The 22,052-nt window shown below is 41.9% G+C and overlaps 1 protein-coding gene across 2 annotated transcripts; it reads left to right on the plus strand.

Annotated features, from left to right (window-relative positions):
• Nucleotides 1-486: 486 nt before the first annotated feature.
• NSG1 (neuronal vesicle trafficking associated 1) lies at nt 487-21,337 on the plus strand. 2 transcript variants are annotated; one of them, XM_082281642.1, is made up of 5 exons: nt 487-621; nt 1,043-1,193; nt 4,890-5,006; nt 15,615-15,725; nt 20,947-21,337. In XM_082281642.1, exons 2-5 carry the CDS (start codon nt 1,065-1,067, stop codon nt 21,145-21,147), a joined length of 558 nt encoding a protein of 185 aa, XP_082137768.1. In that variant the 5' UTR covers nt 487-621; nt 1,043-1,064; the 3' UTR covers nt 21,148-21,337. The 2 variants fall into 2 exon arrangements, with proteins under 2 accessions (XP_082137768.1, XP_082137769.1); XM_082281643.1 differs by lacking the exon at nt 15,615-15,725.
• Nucleotides 21,338-22,052: the final 715 nt, after the last annotated feature.

Genomic DNA, 22,052 nt, shown 5'->3' on the forward strand with positions numbered 1-22,052 from the left:
GCCCCAATGTTCTCATCCCCCCGGCTTCGCAGAGCGGACACTGGGCCCGGCTCTCACCGTGCTGACCGCACACTCGTCCCTTCCCCGCAGGAACGACCGGAGGGAGCAGAGCCGGCGAGCTCGCCCCGACTCAGGCGGCCGGCGGCGGGGAAGGCGAGGCCGGGCCCCCCGCCGCCTCCTCGTTTAGCGCAGTTTCTCCGCTCGAGCCACCGCCGCTGCCCTCGCCGGGGCTGTCGGGGCTCGCCGTGCCGGGCACAAGCAACGCCGAGCGGGCGAGGGCGGCTCCGGCCCCGTTAGCGCAGGGCACGGCGCGGCCCCGCCCGGGGAGGGGCGCGGGGGGCGGCGCGTCCCGCCCGGGCCCCGCGGCCGCCGCCCCCTCCACCTGCTGCCGCTGCGCCATCGCCGGCTGGGGGGAGCCGCCGCCCGCTCGTCCCCGCGGGGCCCCTTTGTGCTGCTGCTCCAGAGCTGCCTCAGCCAGGCGGCGGCTGCGTCACGGCCCCGGCGCTGCGGCCGCCCAGAGCCACCCGCGGAGGGAGAGCCGCCGCCTCGCCCCCCGCTCCGCCATCGCTGCGCGGCCGCGGCGGAACGACGCGCCCCGAGCCAGGGCCGGCAGCTGCGGCGGTGAGCGGCGGAGCGCGGCCCCTGCCCCGCCAGGGGAGCCCGGGAGGGGGGCAGGGCAGGGGGCGAGGGCAGCGGCGGCGCCGGGCACGGGGCTCCCGAGCCCTCCGCATCCCGCGGGCTGCGGGCGATGCCGCACCGGGCCCCGCCGGCGGGCACACTGACGTGTCGGGGATTTGGGGTGCTGTTTTGTGTGCGTGGTGGTTTGGGGTTTTTTAAACTTTGATAGTAGAAGCTCTGGTCATCGTTCGTACTTCCTAGAACGCCGGTACCTAACCGAGTCATAGCGACCAACGCGTATTCTATTTTTTTAAATTTTTTACTCTTTTTTCCAGAAGGTATTTCGGGTCCCCCGAGGGCTGGGAAAAGGTCTGGTTTCTGATATTTTGCATTTCTGTGCGTGTGTGCCTGTGTGTGCCAGCAGAAAATCCCTCTATCCTGGAAGAATGGTGAAACTGGGGAATAATTTCAGCGAGAAGAGCACAAAGCAGCCCCTTTTGGAGGATGGATTTGACACCATCCCCCTGATCACACCCCTGGATGTCAATCAGCTCCAGTTCCCACCTCCTGATAAGGTACAGTAGGCTTTAGTTTCCACCCTGGAGAATCACACCCAAATCTCGGGCAAACAACAAAAGAATAGGTTATGGGTAACGAGCAGCTTAGAAACGGCAAGAAATATGGGGTGTTTCAAGGCATGCTAGATCCCTCTGGGGAAAAAACCCGAACAGCTAAGCTCATGAAAATCCAGTAATGGTGATTTGCATTAAAAATCAGGGTGAAATGTTAGCAATAAGCATATAGACATTTATGTGCTGCTGTATGAAACGTATACTATATAAGTGCAAGCTTCTCTATGCTGTATTGTCACATCCCTTCCTATTCAGTATCTTTCTTTCTTGTATCTGGAAGGTATTGTGTATTTTCTGTGAATAATACAAGTTTTATCTGTCAAAAAAAATGCCCCCCTGATGGGGGAATAGACCCCTGCCTTATTTCTCTGCAAGATGGGCATGGGTATACTGGCAACAGAGAGCACTTCCATTTTCCTTCTGTGCTTCAGTAAGAAACTAATGCTAACCCCAGACAAGCTGAAATAATGAGATGAGAACAGGCCATTGAGTTTTCTCCTTGGCAATTTATTTTGTTCGAAAACCTCCAGATAGGTGATTCAGATATCCTCTGTAGCTGCAAGGGGACAGTCCAGTGAGCTGCTTACAGGTTGGAAGGGAAATGTGCTTCCTGCATTCCTCATTACATGCCTTGTTTATTAGGGATTTAATTTTAAAGATTTGGAAAGGTGATGTGATAGCCTTTAAATATGCTTATTGTCCTCACATATAAAGAATTCAGTAAGTGCTACTACACATGAGGCCCACAAGAGTAGGATTTTTTCAGGGTTTTCAGTGTCCTGTTTTAATAGGATTCTTACCTGCACCTTTCCCACATGCATCTGGTAATAAAAAGCTTTGTGGTCTTCATACAGTTTTTATTTTTGGCCTTGTGTCTTCCACAAGCTGAATTCTACTTCTGGTTAAAGTGATAGCTATACATTCCTCAAACCTCAAAAAAAAAAAAAAATCAAATAATCTTACCTTAAAGAATTTTAACTTGTAAAATTTTCCTCAGTAGAGTGTTGCTTGTAGGCAGTACAAATAAATGTGTGACCTCCATTTTAATTGCCATCAACACTGTTCTGTGTTGTTTGTGGTGACCAGTTGGCTGGCATACATGCAATAAGCCATAACAGCTGTTCAGGAGCCTGAGGGTCCATTTTATGCCCTCAGTTACATGGGTGTAAATCTTGTAACTGAGGGCAAAATCACACCCTAAGGCTTTAGAACAAGTTAAGTCTTACCGTGTCTGATACATCTGCCAACTGGTGACTGGATATAACCGATTACCAAGGACCAATGACCAAAGGAATTTGTTCTGTTCCTGCACTGCTAAGCAGAAGTCTGAACGAGGGATCTGCATGATAATAGGTTTAAGCTGAGCACAGCCTCTCTAGTGAGTCCAGGGGTTTCTGTGCCAGCCCCGTTGCTCCTACTAGAATGGGACAGAACTCCTCCCACCTGGATGGCATTTGCCTTGAATGAAAGCAAATGTCCAGCTAAGCTAGAAGCTTAAATAAATGAGTATTTGATTGGTTCTTCTACTCTCCACTCTCCAATTGTATATTAGCTTTCTTTTCCTTTTGCAAACATAGAGGAGGAAAATTAAATACATGAATTTATTGGTCCTGTTGGTGTCCTGTAACTGGTTAGTCATGTCAGTGTCTCTTTACTGGTTGCTACAGACTCAAAGGCAGGAGCAGAGCAACTGATAAAAAGAAAAGAAACAGTATTAAGAAAAGATTGACACACTGATAAAATTCTGAAGTATGCAGACGCTCATGTATAATGAATAGAAGTACATACTTCATGTATCTCTGGTTATTATTCACTTGGAAGGCTCCAGCATGGCAGTGAAGCATAACTTCTTGAACAGTAGTGACTACAGTGCTAAGGATTTGATGATTTTGACAGTTTCTAAATTAGAGGGATGAAGTGATTTAAATTCATATTTAGATATGTTAAACAAAAGAAGACATTACATAACCAAGCAGTTAGAACTGTACATTCAGTGTCAGCTGAATGTGATTTGAGTTGCCTGAGATTATGCAACATAAAGGGGGGAGGAAGGGAGCTAAAATGTTAAAAAGCATTCCAGAAATCGTCAGGCAGTTAACTTCCATAATGCTGTTGGGCAGCTATAAAGTTAAATAGGTAATAACTACTGTCTTACTAATTATAGCTGAAAATAGGTAAGTAGTTTTTAAACTTCTGTCCTAAAGAAATATACTGTCAAAGTGTTTAATAAACTTTATGGTACTGAGTCTAGGTACAGTTACACATTCAAGGTACCTTTCAGGGAAGTGAGAAGAAGAGAACCCAAAGCTTGTAATTTCAGAGTCTGGTTACCTGAAGTGTTACAGTCTTGATTGCAGAAAGATGGAGAGAGACTATTTACAAGGGCATGTAGTGACAGGACAAGGGGGAATGGCTTTAAACTGAGAGTAGCTTTAGTGTGAGGGTGGGGAGGCCCTGGCACAGGTTGCCCAGAGAAGCTGAGGATGCCCCATCCCTGGAAGTGTTCAAGACCAGGCTGGACAGAGCTCTGATCAGCCTGGTCTAGTGGAAGGGGTCCCTACCCATGTCATGGGGTTGGAACAAGATAATCTTTAAGGTCCCTTCCAACCCAGGTCTTTCTGTGATCATGTATTTGTTATTAATACCGCAGGCTGTGCTAAAGATAGAATTTGATTCTCAAAATTCTAAAAGAGTAGATATTTATTCCTTGGAAAAACAGAGGAAATTGAGTAAACTGTAATAGTACCATCAGTACAATAAACTGCACCCTATCTTGAAAACAATACTTGGAAAAAGATTCTGAAAAATGCAGAAGACAAAAATGAGGCAAATAGGTTAGGGATGTGAAAATTTTGTATGATTAGAATGCCTAGAAGAACACTAGAGATAAAACTGACGTAATGAATATTTTGGGAATGCAGGTAAGGTGCTAAATAGTGCAGCTTGGGGCAGTAGTTCATAGCAAGGAAAAAACTGAAGAGCCTTGGGTGTTTGAAGAAATCTCATTAACACAAGGGTTCGTGTGCATCTTGCTGCTTGCAGCTGATAATTCAGAAATTAGATGTTAAAAATAAGAGTGCCAAGGGCCATAGTCTATCACATGGTGAATAGCAACTAGAGTAAATTGGTTATTTCAGTTTGTTTTTTTTAAACTCCAAATCCTGCCATCAAAGAACACGGCATCTTCAGCTGCAAGAATTTTCTGGGTACTCTTCAATAGTCTTCTGTTGGTCTCCAGTTTGAAATCCCTTTAATGGAATTTCCTGAAGCAAATGGAGGTGGCTATTTTCACTCTACAAAGTGGAAAGGTCCATGATTTGGATTTGATCTATCCTTGCCTAGTATAACAGCACAGTATTGCCACAGATGAAAAAATTGAACCTTTGTGAGACTGGTGAATAATGAGTCTTCCTGTAGGTCCATCAAAACCACTTTGAGAGGTAAGTTAGTTGATGTTTGATATGCTGGAAAAAATAAGTAATAATTTAGAGCTTTCAAAGAAGAATTACACAAAATGGGGACAGGAAAATAAATGTGCTAGATGTGCTCGTAAGCAGATAAAAGAAGAGTTAAAGAATAATTAAGAGTTTTGTGGCCAGCTTTAGTTGATAGTTTTGTGATTGATTCTTTTTCTTAAAGGTTGTGGTCAAAACAAAAACAGAATATGAACCTGATCGCAAGAAGGGAAAGTTCCGTACTCCAAAAATAGCTGAATTCACAATCAGCATCACTGAAGGGGTTTCAGAAAGATTTAAGGTAAGCAGTGCTATCTGAAGATGTTAATGACTCATTTGTGTTTGCAGAAGTGCTTAAAATCAATTGCTGATTGTAGTCAGAACTGGCTATAACAGGGTGCCTGTTGTGGGTATAGCTGGACATGAGAAAAATAAATTCAATGTTATAATAGTCCTGTATTTAACAATTAGAAGCAAAATCAAATCTTGTAGCATTATTGGTTGTAATCCCTCACTGGCAGATGAATTCTGAAGGCGTTTCTGTCAGCGTGTGGGTTTCAGAATGTGGCTTGCCAGGGTGTGTGTGGGCTGCACACAGGGAGGGCTCATGGCGTGGATAAAGCTCCTGTTTGTGTTGAAGGACAAGAACCACCAGAACACATATTTATTTTCTTTTTGGCTTCTTATTTATCTCTGTGGCCAAACCATTCTCTTAAAAGCACTGTCATAGTCCATTATGTATTTTTTATAGTTAAATATATGACTTGGCAGCCCAGGGATAAATACCAGAGCTCTTTCCTATCAGTTTTCCTGGTCCAATTTAATCTTACGGTTTGGTGACAACTGTTACTGTCACATGGCAGTTCAGCAAGAAGCTGACTCAGATTTATTCTTTAGTATCCACACCCTTATTAATCCCTTCATTAGTCCCATAGGAAACCTGAGAGCTTAACTGGTGCAAGGCTTGAATTACCTTTCCCCCTTCCCACTGGAGAATAGTTTTTCTTGTTCTGTGTAATTAAAGCAAACCAGGAAAGTTGGTACTTCAGCTCATGCTCCTCTGCTCTTTTAACAAAGGAAGGCTGCAGCTTTTAGGTGCTTTTAATTTGGCATCTTACCCAAGGATGCCAAAGCATTTTTAAGCAGTAGGCAACCACACTCTTTAATGTACAAGTGCAAATACCTTTGCAAAGCCTAACATTTAGTATAAGGGAAAAATACAGAGCTTCAGTTAAGGTGTTGATTCTGTTGCACAGTTCTAAACTCTGTCTGCATGATAGAAGTTTTAGGGCACACCCAGAGATTTTGGTACTGTTGTGCCTGAGCAGTGCTCTAAAAGCTCCCCAGGCCCAAGCTGACCTTCAGAAGTGTATATGCAGCTCACAGTGGAATCAGAGCATGCTAAAGAAACAAAGTGAAGGCTCAAGGAGGGATTAGATTATGTTTGGAAAGGAACTTTGCAGAGTGTTGCTGTGACAAACGTTTTAAGTGCCATTCACCTGGTGGAGCCTTCAGCCATCCAGTGAAGCACATAGGTTCCCAGTCAGCTGTGTGGGGAACCACCCCAGACAGCCAAGAAGAGATGTTATGGGGTGTGGTTGAGTTTTACTAAGGAGGTAGGAAACCTAGTTCCAGGTTTTCCTATTCTTGATTTGGGGCAAGGATGTCCCATCCCTGAGGGAAAATGGTACATTCTGACTAACATTCTCTATCCTCTTGGCTCCATAGTACCAGTGCTTGAGAGTAATCCCCTTCCTCTCAGGTGAGGCTTTGGTAAATGCAAATGGACAGCTTAGAACAAGGAGAGCTTATGCCTGGCTGTCTTTGTGCAGTCCTGGTCACACGAAGGTGATTGGAAAATGCTTACTGTGTTGTAGAAGAGAAAGGAGAGGCAGTTTTTAGTTTGAGTGCCCTGCTAGGACTTTGGTTCCAAGCAGCTGAGCAGAGCCTATATCTGAAGAATTTTGCACTTATGGTTTAGCAGTAGGGCCTAATGGATTTCATTGCTGGAACATTAAATTGTAGCTAAGGAAAGGTTTTGAATATCTTGGTCACATCTAAAAGGTTTGTGCATCCTTTTGTAAATCTGGGGGTTTTTTTCTGTCTTTGTTGGGAGAGCTGAGCAAATGAGACCCTGCTGAAAACAAATAAATAGCTTGTCATGCCGGTGGGTAGTCTTTTCTAATTTGTATAGCGGAACAGTTAAAAGCCTGAGGATTTTTGCATTGCATTTTTATATACCTTTGGATGGCATACTTAAGTAAAATATCTTTTAGATATTACTGTATGATGATCGCTCTGGGATTAATCTCATACTACAGGGTTGCTAGGTTTTGCTGCTAGGTAACTACTGCATCAGAGAGAGTTTTCTGTATTAGTATCTCTTGGGAATTGCAGGGTGATTCACATTGTGGCTGTAAGTCTAGGTTTCTAAAGAAGAGTGTGGGGATTGATCAGTTAGGAAAATTGTGGTTCACTTAATTGAAAACAATGTGCATGCAGAACATTCAGGTCCTAAAAGTGTCCCTTAATCTCTGTATAACAATTTTAGAATTGAATTATGCTGCTTGCAGCACTTTAAAGAAAACTGACTAGTTCTCCAGCAGGGATGATTGTCACATTCACCACTCCCAGTAGTAAATATGACATGAATAATTTATAACATTTCATAAATTTGTAGATGAAAAGTACTGATTGTGTGAGGTTTTCTCCTGGGTCCTTATTAATTGTGAGCCATCATGTTAACTTCTGCTGTTGATTCTGAGAGAGCAAAAAGATATTTGTTTGAAAATTAAATATTTGCTATAATTATGAAACGCATTATTTAACTGGTGAGATATTGACTTTGGCTTGTGTTCATGAAATAACTTTCAGATGCTGTTTTAATGACTTCAGTGTTGTACATCACTGATGCACAAGCTTGCCACAAGACACAGCCCAAATGTTGTGCTAAAAATAACGCAAGTCAGTCAGTCATATTTACAAATAATTCACATGTGTATTCTAGGATGTACTTCTTAAATAATGACGAAGCAGATTGCATTTTTCGGATTCAGCAGTGCAGATCATCTAAAGCTGTTCTTCTTGAGAAGTTACACATTATAACAAATGAAGTTGCTCCAGCATGGGCCTATGTCATGTAGATCATTTGGTGTTTTAGCACCTGGTGAATAACAAATTATAAAATGTATTTTTCTGCATTCAATTCACATTACCACAGTTATTATAACAGAGCTGAGAATGTTTACAAAGAAAACTGCAAGTATAATTTTCCTCTGTGAAACCGCATTCTGAGTTCAAATCAGAATCTCTCAGAAGAATGTGAAGATTTCCTAATTCTGAGAACCCTGTTGTCTTAATTTATTTTTAGGGCACTAACCACACCAAGGAAGACGTGATTTTTCACTGGAGATTATTTCCCATATAGAAACAGAAGTCTTGTTTTTGTTCTTTTAACAGTGTAGGCTGATGTGGGGAGTTGGTTCTTCACATCTGGAAAGCAACTTTGAACAAGGCAGATTTTTCTCTCTTGTAAATTGTCCACTGTACAGAGTAACACAAGGCTGGAAATGTAACTTCAAAGGAGCCTTGTGATTCAGGACATAGAAGGAAGTTAGGGCAGAAGAAAATTGATGGTATGAATTACCCAAGGCCACACCTTTGCCTCCCCCATTGACAGAGCAGTGTTTTTATGACATCCAGTTGGATTTTGTAGTGGGATGTCTACTCCGGCACCCATTGATTGGCCTACAGCTGGCAGTTGTGTACAACCACACCCATTTAAAAAAATCTGTTGTATCAAAGCATTTTTTTCTGTCTTTGAGAAAACCTCAATAAAGAACATTTAGAGGTGTTTTGAAAGCAAACACTGATTTTTCATAATAAATTTCAAGCCCTTAAATCAACCCAAGCTGTGATATGCCTTCAGCCTTTTCTTTCTGTTCAAAAGCAGTTCTTTTGACTTTATCCTTGACATCTCTACATCCATCTAACTGCAGAGCCAAAGCCTCAAGCTTATCTCTGTGCTGAGACCGTGCAAACCGTGTACTGTCAAGTAGCAAGCAGCTGTTGAAATGTCTGCACGAGGTTATGGGAGAGGAATTGGAACTTCAGGATCAGTTCTCGCAGTTTTTCCTGGTCACTTTAAGACTGCAAAAATGTACACAACATACATCTAACTGTTCAGGGGTTTTTCCATCTTAAAAGGAGCATCCTTCAAACATGCTTCTGCCTCAATACTTTTGTACCTCTTCTTAGTAAATGCCAGTGATTATTATTGCTGCAAAAATAATCAGAAACAAGGAAATCAGTTCTCTCTTTGTTGCTGTGTGATTACTTTGTGTGTTGAGTAGCTCTTTGCTCCCACTTTAAAAGTCTCTTAAGAGCCTGAGATGTCAACTGATTCCTGTACAGGTACCACTTCCTTGAGTATATTCTGTGTCTGTCACTTAGTGCTGAAGAGTGACAGGTACTTACTGTCATTAGTAGTTCTGTTCCTCCAGTGGAACCACTCACAAGATTAAAGTTGCTCACAAGTATAAGTCTTTGGCAGGCTTTGAATTTTTTCATTACTACTTCAAATAAGAAAAAGGAGGTGGTTCTTTCAATGTAACTATTACTTTAAAATAATTGATGTAAGTAAAGGCACTGCATGGCAACTGTCATTTTTCCTTTTTTTTTATGTTTGACATTCTCTGATGTGACATTGACAATCCTCCTGCTAAATTTTGGATTGAAAGGAATTTTATAGTCAGAGCTGGAAGATTTAAGTAAAGTGGATGCTTAACACAGTTCCCCTGCTATAAGTCAGGTGTCCTCTGCCACTGTCTCCATTAGAAATCCTTTTACTGGAACAGAACCAGTCACACTGGTGACAGAGAAGATGTTTTGGATCTCTCCAGATGTATCACTTAAATAACCTTTCCTCTTCTGTAATAACATTACGCAGCCTTTTTCCTGGCCTCAGTAATATCTTCTGGGTTTGTATGGGAAGGTAGTACGGTTCTTATCTTGGTGCCACAGGGTTTCTTGAACTGCTTCCTCAGATCCCTGTTGTTAAGAAACACAATATATGGTGTCTTGTGATGGAAGATGACAGGAATATTGTCAGGAACAGCCGAGTTAAGCTGCAGTTCTAGGATCTCAAGGCCAGTGCCTTGTTAACCTGTTTTGTCTAACACTGTGTCCCTCAGGTTTCATTAATCAATTCCCTTGCAGACTGGTCCTGTTGTCTTGCATTGTCACTGTTAATAAGCTCTGGTTCTGTAGCTTCTTTTCTGTTACTGTCCTCATGAATCTGCCTGCCTTTTTTGCTGCTACTCCCAGTCATCTCCAGGTAAGCATCCAAAGCAGTTCTCTCCTCCTCTTTGTCATTTCTATTTGAGAAGGACAGTGTTTGGATTTCTCCTGCTTTTTCTGTATAAGCTGCCCTGAAACTATCATCCTCTTTGAGCACAAAGTTTTGATGGGATTGTTGTGGTGAAGAAATAAAATTTAATAGATAGATACCAGTCATACAGCTAAACATGACATGTAATGTTAGAAATACTCTTCTGAAACAAGGCATCTGCTTGTCTTCTGGAGTCACTGGTCATCCTGTATATTCCCACAGCAAGTATAGGACATTGTACCAGGGTGTTCTGTGTGATTTGCATTGCTCTGTAAATGAATACAAGTCAAATATTGCATGTATAGATGTAAATGTTCCTTTTTTCTTTCACATTGCCATTTCCCACAAGGTGAACTTTCCTTAATCCTTTAGTGTGTTGTTTTAGACATGTTTTTCATTTAAACTTCCAGGGACAGGCGGAGGTAATAGCAAACAAGGACATAATTTTGCAAAAGCAGTGATAAGTGCAAAGCTGATTTTTGTGCTCTCTAATGTGCTAGTAGAGGGCATTGTGTAGCTAGAGATGCAAAATTTTAGTGGAGAGAGGTGAAATGGAGGTCATGGCCATTAGCAGGAAAGTCAATGCAATGTTCTACGAATTTTTGTCTGTGGGATGTAGCCAGACACAATCTATTGTAATTACAGGCCGTCTGCCTAAAATTCTCTTGTAGTTTAAATTGGATACCAATAATCTTAGTTTCCTGTCCTAAGTGGTTGCACAGAGTTGCTGTATTTCACCCCAGAGGTCTCTGCATTTTACTGGTGAGCAAAGCATTAATTGGCTATAAATCACTTCATATGAAAGGTGCTCTAGAAGTGTGTTTCCACTCTTCTTGTTCAGTGCTGGCAGCAAGTCTGTGCCTCGCACTTTACAGAGAGATCAGAAATGAAAGTTGTGACCCAAGAAGCTGCAGGTGAAATAGATAATGCATAGATGTAGAGCAGAGATGAGATGTGACCAAGTGCCAGTGACTGAGCAGTGAAAATCATCACATATCTTGTTAGTTCCACTTTAGTTCCACTTCTAATAAGAGGAATGCTTCTATAGGGGTTTGTGTGCTGATGGAAGGAAAAGCATGAAGGAAGGCGTGGTGCAAAGCAGCACAGTATGAGTGACTTAATGAAAGAACTTCAGGCAAGAGGAGGCATTAGACAAGTAGAGGTGAAGGAGGAGAAATGGATGATACCCAGGCTTTAGTGGGACAGTAGGATAAAATAGCAAAGTGGATGGAGCTGAGAGGAGCAAAAAGGGTAGACTTGTGCATGCCTTGAAACATGGCCAGGAAAGGGTGTGAAGGAAGCAGGCACTGTTGGTGCAATTGATGAATTTTGCTCTAGTATTACCCAGCTGGATGAAAAAGGTAGTCCAAATAAAGCCAGGCAGAGAAAATACAGCTTGCAGTGTTTCGCAGCTGAGGCAAAGTAGCATGGACTGATGGGGAGGATCTGCTAGATCTTATGGCAAAGGCCTTATCACAAGCTGTTTACATGCTTGTGTAGTTGTCAGATATGGTGAGTTTCATTTGTTCAGCTAACTGCTTACAGAGTCTGAACACAGGTTTTTTGCTGTGGGTATGCTTAGTTCATTCATTAGTCATTTCTCATTTTGATTACTCTAATGGCTTCTGGCTAGATGTTGTCCTTCTTCTGCTCTTCACTTACAATCTATTCAAAAATCTGCCACATACATAATATCTTGTCATCTTCTCTGTTCACTTCGTTTTGCTGCCAGATCCCCTTAAAACTAACTTTAAATGTCACACTCAAGACGAAAGCAAAATCACACTTTGAATTCCTAGGTAAAAGAAATGGTTGTTTGTCCTATCATATAGTTATTTCAAGAAAAGTATTTTAAAAGCCCATTGCTCTTGAGGTGTGACAGTCACCTTGGAGTTCTGCAGGATGTACATGGCAGTGAATGACCACAGTAATTCACAAGACTTCTGCTTGTACTGTGTGGGGTCCTGCATTGCCAGCTGGCTACCACAAAAAAGAGATTCAAGATTTCCTTCCAGAAGAAGGGAAGTGGTGCTCATGCACGCACTGCATCCACTCCTGCCTGAGGAATAGGGCAAATTCTGAGTAGTGTGTTGGTAGGAGGAAGAGAATAACTTTAGTTTCTAGCAAATGTGCAAAGTTGCTGTGGAAGAAAGCAATAAAATGGCAGCTTTAGGGTTGCCTGTGGTCTGAAGAGCAGCTTGTTGCCTCCTATCCTTTTATTTCTGAAAAGCATCTGGGAGGACAGGGCTCAGAAGGTGAAGCACAGAGGCTGCACTGTGTTAGTGGCCGGGGAGAGAAGCTGACTGCCTCGGGTTCAGAAGTGAACACGGGGATATGGCCATTGTGGACCATCAGTGGTGGGTTAGTATGAGAGTGAAGAAAAATGGCTATTAGTAAAAAGGGAAGGATTTTCAACTTAAAAGGGCGACGTGGGCTGGATTAACTGGTGATGGCAATCACCTTGGAAAGAAATCCATCACTAGATTCCATCTGTGCCGTTTGCATCTGCAACTGTCTTTAAATAGAAGTTACTTCTATCCTGAAGGATGGTAAAGAAGGGAGCTTCTCTCCTAATAGGAAGGAGACAAGATCTTACTTGATTAGGGATTTGCAACTGGAGCGTGATTGCAAATCACTGGAGATAATGAGAGTAAAAATTTACATGGTAATACCAAAATTAGTAACATTAGGAAATACAGTAAGTGAGAGAGAAAAATTCTGTGAGATTTTTGAAGCAGGACCCCTGAGAATGCTTCCCATGGCTTCCTGTATGGCAATGGAGGAACTTGTACAAGCAGTGAGAAGTCACAGCTCCACACTGTCACTGAAAACAGGTCTCAGCAAGTCACCCCTGAGGCTGTGGCTCTGCAACCTGCCAGGCTCCAGCAACCAACACAACACGGGGCTTTTTATCTTCTCTTAAAAAACAGTTACTTCTCAGAACAGTTTTGAAGCTTTGAAAAGTGTTCCTTCAGTGATTGTGGAAATACAGTTTTTCCTTAATGTCTTAGTATTTAGTCTCAGTTACAGAATAGCTTGTTAGTATGTTGTCTCAGTATATTCCTGAGACCTCATCTATATGTCAGAATGGTTACAGCTGGGAAATAATGTTACAATTCTACTACTGGCTGGTAGTAGAAGGACCAGGAAATATGGTTAAAATACTATGAGACTTGAGAATATTTTTCAAAACATTTTAAACTCTTAGCTCCTATCTGTGGTGGAGACAAATATGATCTGGGTTGATCTGTGCCGTAGCAATTGCTCTGCCTGATGTCTGTGCTCCATGTCACAGGCCTGTGCACCTAAAGAGAGCAGCCTTTGCTGAAGGCTGTGTGGAGCCAGAAGCCTGATTATAAACCTATCAGAAGGGCTGAGCTAGGGCATAGCTGCACCAGGAATGGGGATATGTGTGTGTGTGTTATGTTGGTTGTTATTAAACTGGGCCACAGGGAATGACCAGAAAGGAAGGTGAAAATGTACTTTGTCTCTTGGATTCATGCAGGACATAGTGGGCATGGGAGATGTAAGCATACAAGGTTGGCAAGACAGAGTGAGCTATCCATGTTAGCTTTTGTGTATGCAAACAAGTAACAAACTTGGAGAAAGGCTAATTAGATACGAAAATTCTTGTCAATTTGAAGTTTTCAGAGGGTAATTAAGAATATGATTCCTTTTTCTTTTGTAATCCAGAGACTGTTGAGAAACTGAAAGTGTTGCTATTAACCAGAAAGGTCCTTTGCTCCAAGTCTCATTTCAACTGGAATTGTTACATTAATATCTCCATTTCTCCTGCTAAATTACTTTTTGATCTGCAGTTCTCCTTGCCTCTACTCCAGCCTTCCTTTTTTTTGCTTATTTTCTTTCTGTCAAAAATCCTTAGCAAATCCTTGGTTTCAGCAACACCCAATACTCCTAAACCTTGTTTCAGCCAGGAAATATAGCACTTGCTGTTGTCTGCCCATGATGAAATTTGCTTTCACAGGATGAGAAGTCTCTTAAGTTTATTGTAGTCCTGAAATGTCCTAATACCACTGCCACACACAGTTTGCAGTGTTGCAAACTCTGTTAGTTCAGAGGTTTATCATAAAGGGGATATGTGGTAGTTGTTTTTACCAATAGGCAAAGCTACAATTTTCTGTTGTTTTTGCTTTTTCAAATACCAGATTATTCTTGTTTCAATTAATTGACCCCGTTATGCCTTAGTTCTCTTTTCAGGAGGTGTATGTAGCTGGTTTACTCATCTTACTTTAAAATTTAGATCATATTATGCTTTGTTTTAAAAAATGAATCATATAATCTTGTTTCTGTTTATTACTGTTTCTTATGCTATAGGACATGCCTGCTTCTTTCTAACTTACCAAAAAGAAAATTCATCTCAATCACTCTTACTGTGTTATCTCCATGACCTACTTATTTGTCTATCAGTAGAAGTTTTAGGATAATACAAACACATCTGGGATACTCTCCCAGATAATGAATGCTATTTGCTCAGCTCATACCTTCCACAAAAATGGGTGTGAATTAGAGAGGTTTGCACTGTAACTGCTGGACAGAATTTTGTGCTTCCTCTCATCAGTGGGTGACGTAATTCTAAAGGTAATTCTGTCTTGTGTCACACCAGAAGGCTGCTGGTCTCCAGCTGCTCAGAGTTTGTACCTGGGGGAAAGGTTAGCTTGATACTGACACTGATTTCAGATTTGTCTTAAGGTGTGTCTTGGACTTCTCCACAGCCCAAGTTCAGGGGCAGAGAGGTACTGAAGGACATGGTGAAAAGCCAGGCAAGGCTGTCTGCAATGGCTTCTCTGTGAGCACTGTGGAAAGAGGTGCCACACAGCTCCTGAGGGCCAGCCCAGTGTTGAACATGGTGTATCCCTTACAGATCTGGCAGTGAGCTACTCCTGTGCAGTCTCTGTGTGATGAAGCAGTACTGTGTCAACCTATAAATTAAGGAGCATTGAGCAAGCAAGAATGCAGAATGCTGGTGTAACTATCCCTAAGTTCAGAGCAGGTGCAACAAACTCAGATCCTAACAAGAGAGGGCAGACATTACTTTCTCCATGCTGTGCAAGAGGCACCTCTGGATGACACCTGTGCTAAGTTACTATCACCTGACTGCATTCTTGGACAGGCACAGGGAAAACAAACATGCTGATCAGCTGACATTAACTAGACTTAGACTTACATCATCCACATGCTGAAAAAACAGCAGACACAAGCTACCTTGGTGTGTCCTGGCTTTGTGGGCCTTAAACAGAAATGCAGTCAAAAAAAGCCTTGCAGTACAGAGGCAACGGGTCACTGACCAGATGATCCTCTTTCTTCTCTGAGAAGGGCAGGGTAGAAGTGCTTATGTGCTGCTTCCCTGTTCTCCCTCAATAATTAAGCAGCTGGTTTTATCCTTTCCTTGATTTTACTGTAAAAGTGCATTCCCAGCTGACTTCTGCTGCCTGCAGTAACAAGCAGCAATAGAATAAGCACTGTGTTACTAACATAAGCATGTTTTATTTTTCTTTACAGGTAACTGTGCTGGTCCTTTTTGCCCTTGCATTCTTAACATGTGTTGTATTTCTGGTAGTCTACAAGGTTTACAAGTATGATCATACCTGTCCAGAAGGATTTGTTTTCAAGGTAAATTGCATACCCATTCTAGAAAAACAGTAGAGTATGTAATATTCTGTGTTGTTTTAGGCATAACCTTGATTACGTCATGCTGTGTTGCACAGATTGGGTGTTTCTTTTCATAGGTTAGTGTGCTTCCTGCTATACTCTTTCTTGGTAATTTATAATTGAGGTTGTACCATTGCACAATATTAATAGTGCTATTTGCTAATGTTCTAAACATGGAAAATACAGCAAAAGTCCAAACACTGGTGTGTTTCAGACTTACTTCACCTGCAGTTGTCTGGACAAAGCCCTCATTTATGGGTCATATGGTTTAATGTTGCATGTTCCTCCAAATTACTGTGTCTTAGAAAATAAGAAACTGATAAAATGTGGAGAAAAAAAAATCTGGAATATGTGTCAAAGAAACAGTAGAGTGATGTTCTCATTAAGAGTAGTAGAGTTACTTCAGGGTTATTTTTGTAGGAAGAACTTCTTGTTCTAGAACAGTGACCTCCAAGCTCTACTGCCAAAAGTGATGCCAAAAAAGGGAAAACACATTTATTGGAAAAAATACTGGTTTTAACCAAAAGGGAGGCTGGGCTCACTTTATTTGTGTGAGATGGTAGTGCTGGCTCCTTTGCTATGGCCTGGGCTGAAAGTCAGAAAAGTAGCATTGATTTCCCAGTTGTAAATTTAGCAGAGTTGAACTTGGCTGTAATTAGGTAAGAAAAGTAGCAGTGATAATGGCATTCTTCTCTTTAATTTTTTAATAATATTTAGTCATATAATGAATTGAATGGGTACCCAGTATGAACTTCAAAAGGACTTAAGAAGGGATGGCTGCCTCAGGACTCCTCAACAATGCTGTTCAGGATTTTATCTGTCACTTCAGGCACATAAATATCTTACAAGAATCTAGTCCAAAATTATAATCAGTGAAGCCCTTCTGGATTAATTTAGGTTCAAGCATTCAGTTGGTTACTCCTTTCCATTTGTTCAAGGGCAAAAGATGCTGTGGTTAGAATACTTGGCTGTAACTTAGAAGATCCAGTTTTGGTTCTGCTGTTGGCTTTTTGTGTTGTCTCAGGCACTGAAACCCCTCTGTGTTCATGTCTCAGGGGACAACAGGCATTTTTTTTCCCCCTAAGCTTTCTCCTGGCATTGAGCAGTTTGGAATGTGGACTGTATGTTCCTTTCAAGCCTGTCTTGATGTGATCCTGACTTGACAGGAACAGCCAGTTACGTGTTCCTGTGCAAGTCTAGCAAGTCTCCTGCTTCTGCCTTCTTTCACACCATGATGTTCTCTCCTCTGAGTTGAAGCTTTCTGGCTTCTTTTGGCTTTTCTTGCCAGTGTCACAAGTATTTAAGGAAAGAACACTATAACTCAGTTGCCCTGTGAACAGGGTCTGGTTGTTTCCCTCTTTCAGGTTGTGTGTTCGGGACAGAAGTTTGGCAGAATGTCCCATAGCTCATGCTCTGTTTTTAAGGTGCAGCACATACACAGGGCTGCATCATGGTTACTCTCCTGGTGGTTTTCTTGGAGATGATGTTTTGTTTCCAGCTGCTTCATGGCATAATGCCAGGAGACACAGCATCTTTGATCATGTAACTCTTTTTTAAAAGAGTTCTACAGGATAAGGATGTTGGCAAATGACACAAGGCCTGAAAACTACCACTGTTAAGATGACTTTGCATCTCTCTTGGGGAGAGTCCATGATAGGTGATGGCATAGCTTTCCACAGATGTCCTAGGAAACATGAAGTCTGTCACCTTGTGACCAGTATCTCTGTGGACTGGCTTCATGCTTCAGGTGGACTGAACAACATTCTCTGGCCTGGATGTTCCCAGGTTTCAGATGCTGAGGTGATTTCCTGCTTAAGGCCAAAGGTGTCCCTGCCTCAGGAAGCCTGGTACTGCAGGAATCTCTGCATAAAGGCTGAGCTAACCACAGCTCTGAGTCAGACTCGCTCTTCTCTGCTTTGATGCTCTCATACATGGAGCAGTTCCAAAGGTTTCTGCTGTACTACGCCTCCAGGGCATGAAGGTGTGCTTAAAAAGGTGCTCATTTTCCTTTGTACAGCAGTCTTATTTCTGTGCAGATTGGCTCTCTGGAGCACTCATCAGAACCTATTGGTGAGACTCACTGCAAAAACCTGAGTGCACTTACATCCTGAGCAATTTCCCCAGGGCTTCAGTATGTTCTGTACCCTATCTGTTACCCTTTAGCTTTTGTTGCCAAAGCACCTGTGTTCTGTCAGACTTGTGGACAGTACACCAAAGTCATTGCAGTGCACTGAAGACCGCACCATCAATTAAATGTTAAATTGGGAATTACTGACCCAGCAAAGTTAACGTGACAGAAGATACTATTTATAAGTGAATACCACTGGGGTCTTCATGTCAAAGAACAAAAGGAATCATCTTAATTCAGCCAGATATAGGCTGGCAACCACGGTTTTCTCTGGTATCCAAGGCCATAACCTGTAACTAATTTCCAAAATAGAAGGATTGTGTAAAAAAGAAAATACTGGCAGGTCACTCCAGAGCATCCCAGTTTCTCCTCATGGCCTTCCTTACTTCTCTCACATGGGAACCACGGAAACAAATAAAAAGGATGGAAATAAATGTTCTATATAGCTGAAAGTCTCAGGCAAGTGGCAGGGTAAGACTCAGCAGCAGTTCCCATCACTCAGTCACCGAGTGCTGCATGGCTTGCCTTGACTGGAACTAAGCCAAGGGGCTGTCCTTGGGCAGCACACAAGGGGGAAGGACTAAAAAGAGAGGTTTTCCCATCTCTTTTAGAAGGATGAAATCCTGGGAGCAAAAACACAGTCAAGAGGGAAACTGATGTGTTTCTTTAGCCTCTTCTGTCAGATATTTTGCATGTTTGTGACTACAAGCACCCTCGACCCCCCAAAACCCCCCTCCCCCAATGTTACTGAGTCATTTTTGCCTGCTACAAAGCAAGTTGCTTCTGAAGGCAACACAAGATTCTGTGGCTTTTTTTCAGACTGTCAGTAATCTTGGCTTGTCTTCAGCTCTAATAATTATATTTGCTTGAGTTTCCTTGGCAGATTTCATTAGCTCAATGGATTGTGTTCCTTTCCCCATCTTAAATATTTAGAATTGTGATTACATCCTGTGACTGGGTGAAATAATCACTACAAATATGTCTGTCTATGTACTTCTTAGTCATTTTATCACATCAGAAGTAGTGTCAGTTATCCCAGATAAAACATGGATAATACTTCCAGAAAAAGTATACGAATATGCATATGAAATAGCTCCATTCCATGTTCCTGGATTATGCTTTTATAAATCTAGGTCCCAGTCTTGCAGCTGGCAAATAAATTCATTATGAGCATGGGAAAGCCTCTGTTGACTTACAGTGCTGAACGGACACCGGTGCTGTTTAGCCAGGGTTAAATCCTGTCTGCTTTGTGCTGCTACTTCAACAAAACTGTGAGGGAGACTTGCCCCAGCTGCTGCCTTGACAAAACATCACCAATAAAGGGAACCAGGGTGGCTGTGGTAACTCTGGGCACTTGTGTAAGTCTGACACACTTTGAGGTTTCTGTCACACCTGTGGGTTTGAGCCAGTGAGGTGCTGACTCTGTGGGAGGGCTGTTGGTTTTGTGACAGCGAGGCATCTTTGCGCTATCACATGTGCCACATGATTGACTTCATCAGGGGCAGGCAGGTTCTAAGACTAGCTGTGGGCCTCTTGTTTTTGCAAGTATTCCTTTCTTCATTCATATCTTTTGATGATTTTTTTCATGCTAGCCTTTTTAGGAAGCAGAATTTGTATTAAGCCAAGACTGTCTGCTGGGTCTTCACCCATCTTTTGCTTTATGACTTAAACCCATTTGAAACTGTTGTTACTGGTGCTTATTTATGCCTTTTTTTTTTTTTTTTTTCTTTCCACATAGACAAAAGTCAACTCAGAATTAAATGTGGGCACTTTTAAGGCAGCATCTGGTCCTAAACCCCATGGAATTTCTGCATGTGTTTTTCTGCTGAGAAATTCCCAATATAAAATTTTGTTTGCTGAGTAGGAGAACACCAGCAGTTCAAAGCTGCTGTGCTGTAGTATTATAAATTTCAGTCCTCTGGTGCTGGAAGCAGGAAGACTGAATATCCTATTTCTTTTTAAAATAGCCAGAGTAGAAATGACTGAACATATTTTTCCTCAAGCTCCAGCTACTTCTAGCTCACAAAGAGTCAATTCAATTGCTCAGGTGACTGCCCTAACACATTGAAGTATAAGGCAAGACTGCCTGGACTGGCCAGTGTGGCAGGAGGACCTGCATAGAGACCCCAAAACCTTCTGGGGCAAAACCTGGGGGGGGGGTCCCAGTACATGTCCAAATCATTTTTTCCTTTGGTGCAATGAGCTGCTCCATAGGCTCTTCCTGCACCATCACTGGAACAGTTGCTGGATGATACTTGAGACAAACACACTGCACACACACATTTAGTTTGGCTTTTAAGATGACAGCAAAATTTGGATCCTACTTTGTATTTTACTCTCTAAATTACCTATTTCACTTTCCAAAGCTCTAAGCATCTAGCAGGTTCTATTTAGTGTTCTTAAACTCCTGGGAAATGAAATAATGTAGCCTCACAGCTCCAGAGAGCTTTTTAAAAGCCTGCTGTTGGCTATATCTTTCTGACAATCAGGAGTGAAGTATTTTGCATGTGTGTACACACTTGCACATACACTTGGCTACCCACAGTGTTTTGCCTCTATGTGTTAGCTACTGGGCTGTAAAACTGTTCATACCTTGGCACAAATATATCTGTATTAATTTCTGCCCCTCAGACTGCAAACACCAGGGTAAATTGCCTGAAGTTAATCTAACAGTAGGATACAGACAGCTGTTGTTGTAAACCAAACAGTTGGAATTTGGCGGGCAGGAATAAACAGCAAAATGTGGCTAGAACTGAAGACTGAATACTTTTAAAAATAATTTTAGGCAAGCACATATCTTGTATGTTAATAATTCTGGCATATAAACTCAGATTGTTCTTCCTGGCAAATGCATGAGTAGTTTGAGGATTGCAGGGAAGAACATTTTGAACACAGCAGGACAACACATGGTAGTTAATTGCTGTATGTTGCATCTTGACTCATACAAAGTGACTGTTGGCTTAGGCTAAAAGGAAAAGGAGAAAAAAACCCTAACCTGCTTCATGTGTTTGGGGGGGCTGTATCTGAAATCTAAGCAATGGATTTTCTTTTCAGAATAATCAGTGCATTCCAGCTGGGTTGGAAAACTACTACTCTGAACAAGACTCCAGCGCTCGAGGGAAATTTTACACAGTCATAAATCACTACAACCTGGCCAAACAAACCATCACACGCTCCGTGTCCCCCTGGATGACAGTACTGTCAGAAGAGAAATTGTCTGAACAGGAGACTGAAGCTGCTGAGAAATCAGCTTAGTATGATAAGCTAATTATTAAAACTATGTCATTTGAAGGTAACTAAGGGACTTCAAGGAACTTTTCATTAATATAATTATGGATAATTTAGAGGTTACTCATGTTTATGGTGCAATTGCTTCTGTTTGCTGATACTGCTTTGCAAAAAAAAAGAGAAAAAAACGAAAACAAATCTTGCTGCAGAACATTCATGGGCATAACCCCAGGTGCATATCAGCATTGCTGTAGAGCTTTGACACCATTTTCAATGTTAAAAAAAAAACCCCCAATGTTAGATATGTTCTTGCAGTTTATTGGATACTGATGGATTTTGTCACTGGATTTTCAGGGCTTGGACCTTAGATAAATCATGTGTTCTGTTGTCTGAACAGATACTTAATTTATTAAGTTTTTGAATTCTTTGTCATTTTGCAAACCGAAACACCCCAGCCATAACTAGAGTGATCTCTTGTTTAGCTGAAAGCTGTAAGTAATCTTTAGTTTGGGCTCAAGCAAGAATGGCAGTCAGCACTGACATCAGGGCATAATGTAATACTTGTATGGAGAAAGAAACTGTCAGGTTGCATTTTTCCTTACATTTCCTTTACTGTTTTTTGTAAGTGATAATGAAGTTCTCTGCAACAAGGCATGCTCAATGTTTTCTTATTGCTGTCAGCAGATTTAACTGCATTTCCACTGTGGCTTTAGCATCTTGGTAAGGATGTGCACTGAAACACAAACTAGATAGACATTATGGAAAAACACAGGCAGTTTAAGTGGTGGGTGTTAAGGATAGTGTAAAAAATATACAGTTCAGGATGTTCTATTGAGAAATGACATCTTTTGATCATTCTTAAGAGGCAGAAAGCCTATTCACATGTAGTCCACTGTGTCATTTGTTGGATACAGCTGAAGGAGTAAAATGTC

Source organism: Coloeus monedula (assembly GCF_965178545.1).
Source record: "Coloeus monedula genome assembly, chromosome: 5".
NCBI classification, from domain to species: Eukaryota; Metazoa; Chordata; class Aves; order Passeriformes; family Corvidae; genus Coloeus; species Coloeus monedula.